This window comes from Lepisma saccharinum, chromosome 23 (assembly GCF_977018435.1).
Source record: "Lepisma saccharinum chromosome 23, izLepSacc3.1, whole genome shotgun sequence".
NCBI classification, from domain to species: Eukaryota; Metazoa; Arthropoda; class Insecta; order Zygentoma; family Lepismatidae; genus Lepisma; species Lepisma saccharinum.
This window is the reverse complement of record NC_139251.1, coordinates 62,815,613-62,827,890: the sequence shown is the minus strand read 5'-3', so window position 1 is coordinate 62,827,890 and position 12,278 is coordinate 62,815,613. Positions and strand designations below refer to the sequence as shown.

The following is a 12,278-nucleotide window of genomic DNA, read 5'->3' as shown; positions in this document are numbered from 1 at the left end:
CATACAAATGGGCAACATTCAGACAAATATCAGGGAAAGTTGGGCAAAGTGGGAAGGTGGGATAAAATGGAGAGATTACAGGTTGTGAATAACAAATGTGAAATATGGATGATCTACAGTTTGATATATTCTTGCAAATAATATTATGAATACATTTTGGCAGTGGCGGAACATACCCATTGTCTATATTTATATCTACTATATATTCTTTCATTACATTCTGAGAGAGCACATTTTCTTTCACCTTCAAGGGAACAAATTTCCACTTCCTTCTTCCACTATATGGAGAATGAGTACATTATATTTGTCTAAAGACTACATTTTACTAAAATACATACTAAAATGTAGTGTGCCAGTATAATTTAATCTGAATTTATAACAATACTAGCTGATTACCTGGTGTTACCTGGGTATTCATTTATCGCAATCTTCTATTAGACACAAAAATAATGAATTCTAAATATAGTGTAAAATGTAACTAATTTTATTTACAGGTATTTAAAAGTAAGTACAGAATTCCAAATATAAAGAAAAATCTTTTACAAATTCGTTTTAGGTTATTTTTACATGACATCCCTTCCCACCCCTACCTCTAGGGGTGCCAAGGGTGTCTTACCCCACATCGTGAATGTCACCAATTAGCTTAGCAACTCCGAAAACTATGGATTCAACACTAATGTAGGTCATTTTTGACATTTTATTTTTCACCCCCTCTCAGCGTTAGGTGATGAACTTTGAGTTGAACAGCATCGGGAGTATCACTATTCATCTTAGCGACCCCCAAAACTATGGATTCCACACTAATATCGGTCGTTTTCGATTATTTTTACATGTCTTACCCCCCCCCCCCCAGTATTTCTTTCCAGATTGTAAGTGATTGTTATGTGTACCAAGTTTGGTTGAAATCGCTCCTGGCGTTCGAGAGTTATGCCGGAACAAACATATATACATACATCCATTTTTATATATATAGATTGGTATAGTCGACGTGCCAGCTTCGTTAACGACGGACTGGCCTTGAAGTCCACGGAGCACGCCCACCAGCTGCAACAATCACAATCAAAGCACAGTGTTGCCACTCATCTACTCTACTCCACCTTATCCATCCACGCACAAGCATCTTCCCACTGTCTCCACATTGAAACTGGAAAGTACGGCAACAGCGTATCCGCGTGGAGTAGACGAGCAGAATGACAGCTGCGCCCATTGGCTGAAAGTTGAGTGTGATTGGACGAAAATAACTTGCCCGCTGTTTAACCTCACCCACGTTTGTGGTGGCGGCTTCCTTCAGTTGTTGCACGTTAACGAAGTAAACGCGTGGACTTTATTTAGTTTCATAAACACTGACATACACAGGGAGGGAGCTGAAGGGGTTACAGCTCCAATGAAATTTTGAGAAAATCAAAGTTTTCAAATGAAAGCAGTAAAGAACTTGGGAAAGGCCAAAATGGTAAATGCAACACCTCCCTTAAAATGGCCTCTGATTGCCATTTTTATTAAAATAGCTTTTAAAACTAAGGTTAAAAATGGTAACTATTAAATATTTGATAGTGTATCCCACCTCCCCCTAGAATTCAGCTTTGTAATCTACACCTTTACAATTGCAGCGCCCTTCGAAAAATTCCTGTGTATGCTTGTGTTTGGAAATATAGCAAGTATGGCGGTAAACAGTATTCCTTTATCTTTTGCTAAGACTGATGACTGGATAGTTTGTCACCTTCTAGCATTACTTTGTACAACAAAAAATGATACAATATTGATTTGGTTCTTACCTCCCAAATAAATAGCAACGCCAGCAATTGCAAGAACCGCTACAACAACAAAAAATACTGATACAGCAAGAAGAATGCCGCATGTTCCTTTATTAAATCTCTTCCCTCGTGGATGGATGTAGGCGCGAGATGACACGTCGTCCCTCCAGAGAACCCACGAGGACCCACTGCTGGAATGACTGCTCTGCCCGTAGCCCAAGTAGTCTGTGCCATGCCTGGCTAGTCTTAAGGAGTCTAGGCTGGCCTGGAAGGGGAAAAGAATGTACTTTAGTCTTTCACAGATTTCACATACTGTCGATTAATAGAGAAAATGTAGCTCATAAGTTCTATAAGAGAAGGGGAGAAAGCGAGTTAATGGAGCAAAGCAGTGCATGCTGCTGCAAACGGCTGGTAGCTGCTCTTGCTTCCCCTCTCAACTGGTCGAATCCTGTCAAGTCACTACTTGTGCAGAAACTTGTTTTTGTTTGCTCACTCCAGAGATTTCCAGGACAGAGTATAATGAAATTATATTGTAAACATATTGTATATGTTCATACATGTAACATATTCATCTAAATTCAGTATTCTTACTCAGAACCTATGAGGAATGAGAGATATAGCCTGATTCAAATTTCACTGGATTCAACAGGAGTGATTAGTCCTTAAAGTGTTTATATTACTTGTTCCTTCATTTGGAAAATATATTCATTATACCTCTACAAGAAAAATGTATAGATCCCTTAAGAAACTTTCGACATGGTTAATAATTTCGTCCGACTGTCACATGAGAGACCCAAGTTCAGTTCCTGGAGAGTGTGATCTAAAGTTGCCCCTGCATAAGTGTGTACCTGGTAGCAACACTGGTGGGAAAGGCAGTGGTGCTGATCACATCACTTCCAAACGAGTCTAAGATCAAGAATATCTGGAGCTCTACCTCCACATCCCATAGCATGGTGCAATCAGCACAGGAAACTTTTAAAAAAATATATCTACTACATATAATTTATAACAACAAAAGTTCCAGTGTAGTTATAATGGCTAGACATTTATTTTCACTCCACTCCAATACTTGTAGATATGCAGGAATAATAATAATAATAATAAAATGCCTCATGAAATTTAATGATCGCATCTGAAATAATAATGCGCCAACATATCAAAAACTTTTGCACAAATGAATTTACATTTTCATTACATGAACATGACTTTAATACTATTCCTTAGTTTCCTTTCCTTCCATCTTGTTAAAATTTGTCATACTAGTTGGTCATAATCTGTACTGGTCTGATGGCCATAAAGATTTTTTTTTTAAAACTGAACACCATATGGGTAGAATTTGTAAAAATCAATAATCAGAAATGTTTACATAACTTCCTTGAGGGAGATTGAAATTATATTAAAAGCAGACTATAACCACCTTTCACCTTCTACTGCATTACCCATGGCTGCAATGACGGGCTCAGAAAGATCTAGAAATAACTAATGCTTGCAATCATTCTATCCATTCAACAAATTAATAAAAATTAATAACAATAATAAATATCTAACATCTTTGCATGCTGACAACCACAAGAACAATTCATAAGTGCTGACATGGCCACCTCATTGTGAGTTACTGCTGACACTGCTCAGTAGGAACTTATATTTCAAACAGATGGCAGCACTGTCATTGAATAATCTTTCCCCAGCATTCTTGATGAATTTATTGCCAGTAGAAGTTAATTGTGCCCGAGTATATCCTTGTTCAATTATTGTATGTAGGAGGATGACTTACTGCTTTGCTAGAAAACTATTTTGGTGTTGTAGGAGTTCAATGACAAATGGCCAAAGACTAATTATACAGTTATGGCTGAATGCAGATGGGATAGACCACAAAATACCTAGATTTACAATTTTAAATATAAATAATATATATATCACAGAACTGGTTGGCTTTTCTCAGTGACATGCTTAGGATTTTCATAACATGGATTTTGGATAGTTACTTGGTGGCGCCACCAGACTTTCTGGAAAGGGTCTGGATGGTTGACAAAAGATTTGGATGGGTCACATCTTCAATTAAAAATGCACATGCACATTATTATTATTATTATTAGTAGTAGTAGTATGCATAAATTTTCGCAGGTACTGTTCATGCAAATTATAAGCTTAACCTTTTTAATGTAAGTTATGGAGAAATAAACCAATTTAATTATATAATTTTGGACTTTGTAATCTTTCAGGGGACAGTCCAGCACAGACACCTAAATCAGGTGCGGTTTAAGGGCAGGGTGACCTGGGCCACTGCCCAGGTCTCCAAACCGCATTGTCCTCTTTCAATACCGGTGCCAAAACCATATAGACGGTGTTAAAGGCGGAGCTACTGCGGAGCATGCGCACTCGTCTGGCCCCCCTCGAACATCCGGTTATCATTACAGTGCTATGAACGTTAATATGAAATGGCAAAGTGGAGCTTCTTTTACAAGGAAAAACGGTGTCAGTTGTGTAGCATATGGTTGTACAGTTCGATCGGGAACAAATTTATTGAGTTAAGTATCACTTCGTAGGTTTCCGAAGGACGTAGAGAGACGAAACCTGTTGATACAAGCAAAACGAAGAAAGGATTGCTACCCGGAAAGGATTTGTACGACTTGCATTTTGTTACAAACATGTTGATCGTTTGTCTGCGTATTGTGTTGTGGTGAAAAGCACGCCTCTTAGTAAGGTTTCAAACCGAAGCGACACGCGACAGCAGTGGTTCGTACCGAGGTGACAAGCACCACAGGCCCATTTAGTCTATAAATAAGCATTTACCGCTCATGGGAGATCAAGTCTCAGGCGGCACAATATACGCCATTGGAAATCTGAGCGACACGTGCAACTTGTCGTGTCACTTCGGTTCGAAAAAAATCATTGATCGCTGAGGATTCACTTTTAAGTGGCACGGAGATTACACACCGAAGCGACAAGCAACATCCCCTTTACTCTAAAGGAAACAATTCACCTTGCATACGAATACAACAGACCGAGGCGACACGATGCATGGTACTGAGAAAACAACAGTCCAGTTTAAGCGACACGTGCATTGGTTCGAAAGGAAGCTTTCAGACTGCAGCGATGCGTGTATCTTGGAAAACAACATTCAAAAATAAACAACATCTTCCGAATTAAAGAGAGACGACAAATTGCAGGTGTCGCTCGGAATGGGCCGTTTTATCAATACCGTGCATTGTGTTGCCCAGGCCTGTTATTTTCGCAAACGTGACTGGTGAATGGTTTGCTTTAGATCGAATGCTTCTGTACGAAATTCCGATATCGCTTGTCGCTTCAGTCTGTCCCTTGTTGTTTGAAGTAAATTCGTGCAAGTGAAAGTGGCATGCAATATCATAGGTTTTCCCAGGGGCGGCCGCTCATAAGGACGATACGGACGCCGCACTGCCGTGTGTAACCACAAGTGAACAAACATTCCATTGACATTTACATGTTAGCTTTTACATTGTCTGAATTGCAAATATTCCATTGCTTATAGATCGTTGGTTAGTCGGTTCTGTATTCATTCTTCCGCGACAATTGCGAACTTTGCACGCCACCGTGCGGGGGAATACGGAACTTCAAGAGAAATCTGGCGGGGCGCCGTCCTCCCACTTTACGAGACGTAGAGCATTCTCAGGCGCTGCCGCGAGGGGTAAGAGGCGAGGGAACTGGTGGAATAACACGCGCGGGATCTGTGGCTGGGAGGACGGAGGGTTTGTCGTCCGAAACCCACCCCCTAGGCGAAACTGGCCCTCTCTCCGGAGAACGGTAAACAATGAAGAGTTGCCAGAAGCAATGAAGTTAACACAAGAAGGAAAATTACCAACCGTCGAAAGAAATCATTCTGTATTCCATAGAGAAATAAATAATGCAATTTCCAATGAGGAAAGAAAATATCGGTAACTGAAAAAAGTGTAGACAGGTGCTTGATATTTGTTATTTACCGTCGCTTTCTGCTACTTTTCGGTAATCACGACGATGAGGATAAGTAATAATTAAATGATGGAAGGGCACTCACAAAGAACACCCATGTCCATGCCGGGATTCGAACCCACGATCCATGGCTTTGCAATGCTGTATGCTAGCCACGGAAGTCGGCTACAGCTTCGTGTTACTCACAAAATTAGATTTAATTACATGTTTTGATTAGCACGTTTTGAAAAAACCCTGATAGTGTGACAAAGTTTCACAATTTCTTTTCGAGCAGGCTGTTAAATAAATTAGAAACTAGTCATCTAAAACTCACCAAGAGCCGCTACAGAAACCTGTGTACTACGAATTTCTGAAAAATTGACAAAATTGTCTGGCAACCCTGAGGCAATAAAATGACTGCATGGGTAGACGATAGCATTGACACTTGTTGCAAAGAGAATACTTGATTCTCTTTGCTTGTTGTTTCTTCGTTCTCCATGGAAAAGTGAAGCTTTTTCGGTAGTGTGCTGTAGTTGTGCGTTTGTTGCGATGAGCTATGTGGAGAATTTGTTGGTGCGAAGTTTTTCTACCAGACGCCTGGATGAATAAAATAAACATAAAAAATCCTAGGAAGGCCTAGACCGAATTTGAATCTAGAACAAGCATGTCTGAAGAAGATTTCTGGTACGTTTGAAGTTTTTACTGTTGAACTTGAGCTTCTGGTAACGCAGATATCACCTTTCCAGTGAGATTACTTTGCTGCCCTATTTCATATATCAATTAGTCATGTTGGACAGGAAACTTTTTTTGTGTAACATTTTTACTAGTAATTTTCACGTTCAATGCACGTAAATATTCGTCATTGTGCTTATCAATTTTCCCCTCTGTTAAGTTAAAAAACAAACAACTAAATCTGTTAGAACTCTATTTCTTCTTCCATCTTTCGTAATCTTCGCATTACTGTTAAATAATTATTAATTTATCATAATATGTGCAAACATGCAAAACATGATATTCGGTAAAGACGAATATATCAATTTCTTATCATGTTGGCTGTTATGTACGAAATTAATCAATTAAACTCACATTACAAGTAGAGCAAATTTGTGAGCTATCGCCCCTCCACTTTGGTTCACCACGAGCCGCCACTGGGTTTTCCCTAAATCCCTGAAGCGGAAAGGCGACGTTGAAAGCACATATATTTGCTAGCATTTGTTATGTGTCATTTGATTACTTCTGCAGATTTGTTGGCATAATTTGTAATATAATAATATCACTAGTTTTATAAAATTATCTTTCCCTCACTTTTCCATTTACAAAATAAATGAATATATCTAAACTTTCGTACGTTTTGAGTTCGCGTGCGTGTACACGATATACTTGTATGTAGTATGCTATACAATTGGCGGCCACAAAGAAACGTCTTATTTTAATAATCTGCTCTGCAGTTGATCATCCGACGGATTCTAGACGTCCACCCCTTCATAGTAGAACTTTAACAAATACCTTTATTGACTATCGTCGCACAACTGATGAAAACAAGCGCCCATTTCTTACTTCGTATGCCGGTGAATCTGCACTGGCAACAACAGGGACTGCCTCAAACCGGAAGTTCCGGGGGGACCGGGCAAGACCTCGCCAATGTTTATGTTTACCTTTTTAACACGGTCTATTATATTACATAAGCATGGCTGCTTGTAAGAGTTGGATTTGTTTAGACAAGAATGAATTAATTATAGCTACTGCTGTATAACAATAAATATACTGCAAAATCAAGCAGCAATTTCAGCTAAAAGATTACTGTCATATTGAAGTCATTATGTATGTATTAAATAAATGCATGCCTATAATAAACATTTTCTTTAACAGTAACACTTAAAGTATTTAAAAATAAGCTTAGTATTTTTCTTATTTAAAAACGTAAACAGGTAACAAGTTCAAGGATTTTATTGGGTAGGAAAGTATATGGACCAGAATGGAAAGTCAGGGATGGCAGGGTGTAAAGTAGGGGGGGGGGGGCAGCAAATATCCATCTCACCCAGGTGAAAAAATATCTTGAGCCACCCTTCCTTAAATACATCGTTGACAGTAACAGTTACTTTTTACAACAGAAGTAACGTTACTTTTCCAGTTACCATATGACATTTAAATTGTTAATTTCAAAATTTATAATGTTCGGTTGATATAAATTTGGGGACTGTTTCCAACTAAAGCCCCTATCACACGGAACTGGATTTCTAGTTGGAATGCTCTAGTTGACGCTGGACTGGCTACCCATTTGCTAGTTTTCGCCTCACACGGTACTTGTTATACCGTACTTGTCGATAGTCTTTCGTTCCCATAATGGCGGCCGCGTGAGACGTAAACAACGTATCACTTCACACTTTTAAAATACGATAACTATCCAACCGAGAGGAATATCGCATCGCATTAAATGGTTTTAGGTAGAGAAGAACGGCGCTGATAAAATACGAACTTTACAACGTTTGCTATACACGTATGGAAGAATATTTTAGCTTTTTCAATTGTAAACATGCCTTTCGTGTTGTATGCACTCGGAAGCCACAGACAAAAAAAGGCTACTTTACAAACTCACAGAATATCTTCACATGGCCAAACTTTGCTCTGATTGGCTGTTCCACAGAATCTAGTCGAAGAAGTTAGTAGCAATTAGAACATGTCCTATTCCTCAAAACCAGTCAAGCAGTCACCAGGCGGCCATGATTATTACCCAGAAAGTCAGTTCATCGCCAACTAGGGCATTCCAACTAGAAATCCAGTTCCGTGTGATAGGGGCTTAAGTTGTCTTCTTAGTGTATGTGATCAAAAGATAAACTTTATTATTGTTGTTGTTGTTATTATTATTACATGTGGCACATGTGGATTACTCTTGAAATATAGTTCTAAATATGTGCCTGGTAACAGTTACACTTCCTCAAAAAAGTAATTGTTAGTTGTAACTGAGTTATTTCCAAACACTGAACATGATAAAACAATAATTAAAATTTATAGACTAATTAATTGTATAATCTGCTGATATCATGGGCGGTAATTCCATGGAATGAAGGGAATGAATCATTCCCTTACAAAAGAGAAAACACACGAATTTATTAACTATCCTTATACGGACAATTTATTCTTACAGCTCTTTAAACTATTCGTACGTAGTCGCTTGCTATAGTTCTTTTCCAGTCTTACGGCGGGCGTTCTACATGCTGGCAAGGGAAGTGGGGAGCGGGGAAGCGACCAACCCAGCGCGATAAGAAACGCAGCGGCCTGTAGAACGAGGTGGGGGCAGCACCTCCTCCAGTGACGTCGTAACTCTCGGCGCCACCGTTATTGTCTCGTTGGTCTGCTGCTTATTCCTCGCTCCCCACTTCCCTTGCCAGCATGTAGAGCGCCCGCCGTAAGAGTAGAAAATACCTATAGCCAGCAGACAGCTTCAGTATGTCGGCGACACTGAGTGCTTCGTAGATTTTCGGGTGCCGTCTAGTATCTCGAGCCAAATCTGCCTAAAAATGTTTACAATGTAATGTTTTTTTTCTTAATTTAGAACTAGTTTTTTGCTGTGAGTTATCCCAGTGAAATTCATTTGTGTTTTGTGGAATTTGTATCAAACAGATATGTTTAAAAAATCTTACTTATCAGTTGACTAAATTACTGTGGACAAATTTACTCGAAGGGAATGAATCCACAGAACTCATTTGGAACAAGGCCTGAACTCGAGAAGTTCTGAAGAGAAGAGGGAGATTTTTCTGGTGGTTGACCACCGCCCGATTTACCGGATGTAAAAACTAAACCAAAACGATGTGTTCCTCATTTTAATCCAGACAAATGCACACTGATCCAGAATGCCGAAAAAATCAGCAAAAATCCGGAGCTTGCTATTTGTCCCCTAAATCCATGAAAATATGCAAGATTAGAAATTTTAAGGAAAAAAATGACAAATTAGGTCCATAGAATTGACGCAAGGTGGATTTATATTTTTATATAAAAAAGTATAGTTTATGACCTATTTCAATAAACACTTGGAAGCACAGAAATACCGGGTGTTCCAAAATGAATATCGGTGTTTTAATTAAGTGTATATTTTATTACATATACAATACAGAAATGAAACATACCTTAAAAGAAAGGGTAACTCAAACAGTTTTTTGTCACAAGTTACAAGTGTTCAATGTGGGATCCCCTTGCGACACGGCACACATCTAGTCTGTAGGCAATTTCTTCCCACACTGGTGTAACAGACTCCACAGCTGCATGAATCCTGCGTCGCAATTCAGGGAGGTCGGCTGGTAGCGTTGGCACGTATACACTATCCTTTACATACCCCCACAAAAAGAAATCGCAGGGGGTGAGGTCGGGAAATCTTGGGGGCCATTGCAGAAGAGCCACGGCATCCTCACAATGACGACCGATCCATCGTTGGGGAAAAACAGCATTCAACCAATTCCGTACTTCACGATGAAAGTGAGGGGGCGCGGCAGATGATGTTCCTTTTTTGCTCACGATCCAGTTGAGGGTAGAACCATTGCTGGAGCATGTCCAAATAAGCAGTACCAGTGATAGTGTTTTCAACAAAGAAGAAAGGTCCATACACTTGTTCTTTGGATAGAGCACACAAGACATTCACTTTTGGCGAATCCCTCATGTGCTACACTGTTTGGTGTGGATTTTCAGACCCCCAAATACGCACATTATGCGTATTCACTCGTCCACTAAGATGAAATGAGGCTTCATCACTAAAGATCATCTTCCATGTCCAGCACATTTTCGCAGAAGTTGGCACGGGTCACATTATCTTCAGACTTCAGGGCCTGTAACAGATGTAGACGGTACGGCCTCAATGCAGTCTCTTTCGTAGCACCCTCCAAACAGTCGTGGACGGCATTGACAGTTCTCGACTCTCCCGCCTTACAGATTTCCTGGGACTCCGACCGAAACTTGCTCTGACCTGTTCCACTTGCTCATGTGGTAGACGTGGTCTTCCGGAGCTCTTCCCTTTGCACAGGCATCCCATATTCTTAAATTGGTTGTACCATCTTTGGATGTTGTTATCCGATGGGGGATCACATCCATATTCCCGCCGAAAAGCTCCAATTGCTGAGTTACACCTTGCGTATTCCAAGACACAGAAGGCTCAGGAGTCATCTCCATCTTTACTACTAGCGCCGTGCTGCGGCGGATTTACGAAACATCACCTGCGCAGTAGAAACAAAAACTGTTTCAGTTACGTTTCCTTTTAAGGTATGTTTCATTTCTGTAATGCATATTTAATCGAAGATACACTTCATTGAAACCCCGATATTCATTTTGGAACACCCTGTACTAACCAAGATATTAGACAGAAGTACATTGATAGCAATAAATAAAATAATAATACCAACGATAATAATGCCGATGATAATACCGTAATAGTGAAAAATGTGTCATTAAACCGGCCTCTGGAGTGGAGTGGTTATCAGACAGAGCGACGAAATTAGGAAGGGCTGATAGAATTAACTTTTAAATAAGACTTGGAAATGTTAGTTATTATTATTATTATTGTTTTCATTTCTTATGGCATGTGCTTCCCTTACTGTAGAAAGCACGAACCACCCCTGGTTAATATGAAATATGTAAAAACATACTAAAACAGTATTTATCGACACGAATATTCAGAAGATATCCATTGATATATCATGGATATTTGTGTGCTGTAGGTTTAATTGTCTGAACGTTATTGTCAATTTCGGCACATGACATCTATATTCTTTTCTCACGTGTTCAATATTCCAACAATCCACGAGAATAATGTTAAAGTTTCGATATATTCTGTGCACTTGCTGTTGCATTATCTCTGTATAAACGTGGCACCAATATTGTGGGACACACTGTATATTCATCTGACTGTACAAGTGGCAGTAATTGTTCTTGTTATGTAATTACGAAGCATTTCTTGCACCGTGAGATTTTAATTAGCTCGATTCATCTTGTTCTCATCAATGTGAACAGCCCTTCAATTAGCTACACTCAGCCGAAGAGGTGAATCGAAACTGGATAGCATTCAGGAAGTCAGAGAACAATAGGAAATAACTGGCCGGCGTAACAAATGAATACAAGCCCACGGATGCTCGAAGCAGCTCACCAAGTTTTCACGTCACGTGTCAGGCCCCTAAAATAACATAAGATGGCAAATTACATGACCCGCCATTAATTTTTCTTTGCTCCAACTTCTCTTGTCTTCCCATTAGCTCAGGAAGAAGATGCAACATTTTGTTCACTTGCGGTTTTGCATTCAAGATTCGCCCAAGCGGTATGAGGCATATCACAGTGTTGCCACTGCCTGAAGTTTTAAATCCCCACCGCAGAGTGATTAGTAGGGTTAGAATTTTGATGACTACTTTTTAGGGGTGTGCGGGACGGAATGTTTTCGGTCGGGACGGGAAATTTTTTAAATCCCGACATTCAGGACGGGAAAAATTTGCAATCTCCCGACAAAGTCGGAAAATTTTCGGGACGGGGAATATTTTCGAAATTTCCCGAAGCTCTGGAAACCTCGAATTCTACAGGTCGTTTTCACTTTACGTAATTGTTTTTGCATTTCTGGAATAAAAACTAACA

At 39.6% G+C, this 12,278-nt stretch overlaps 1 protein-coding gene across 2 annotated transcripts in view; it reads right to left on the bottom strand.

The window, feature by feature from the left end:
• Positions 1-12,278, bottom strand: part of LOC145977743 (uncharacterized) — a 291,948-nt gene that overhangs the window by 44,409 nt on the left and 235,261 nt on the right. For both annotated transcript variants that reach the window (XM_083109997.1, XM_083109998.1), the window contains exon 3: positions 1,773-2,016. In XM_083109997.1, coding sequence (XP_082966123.1) covers positions 1,773-2,016 — 244 coding nt within the window. The remainder of the gene's footprint in view (positions 1-1,772; positions 2,017-12,278) is intronic.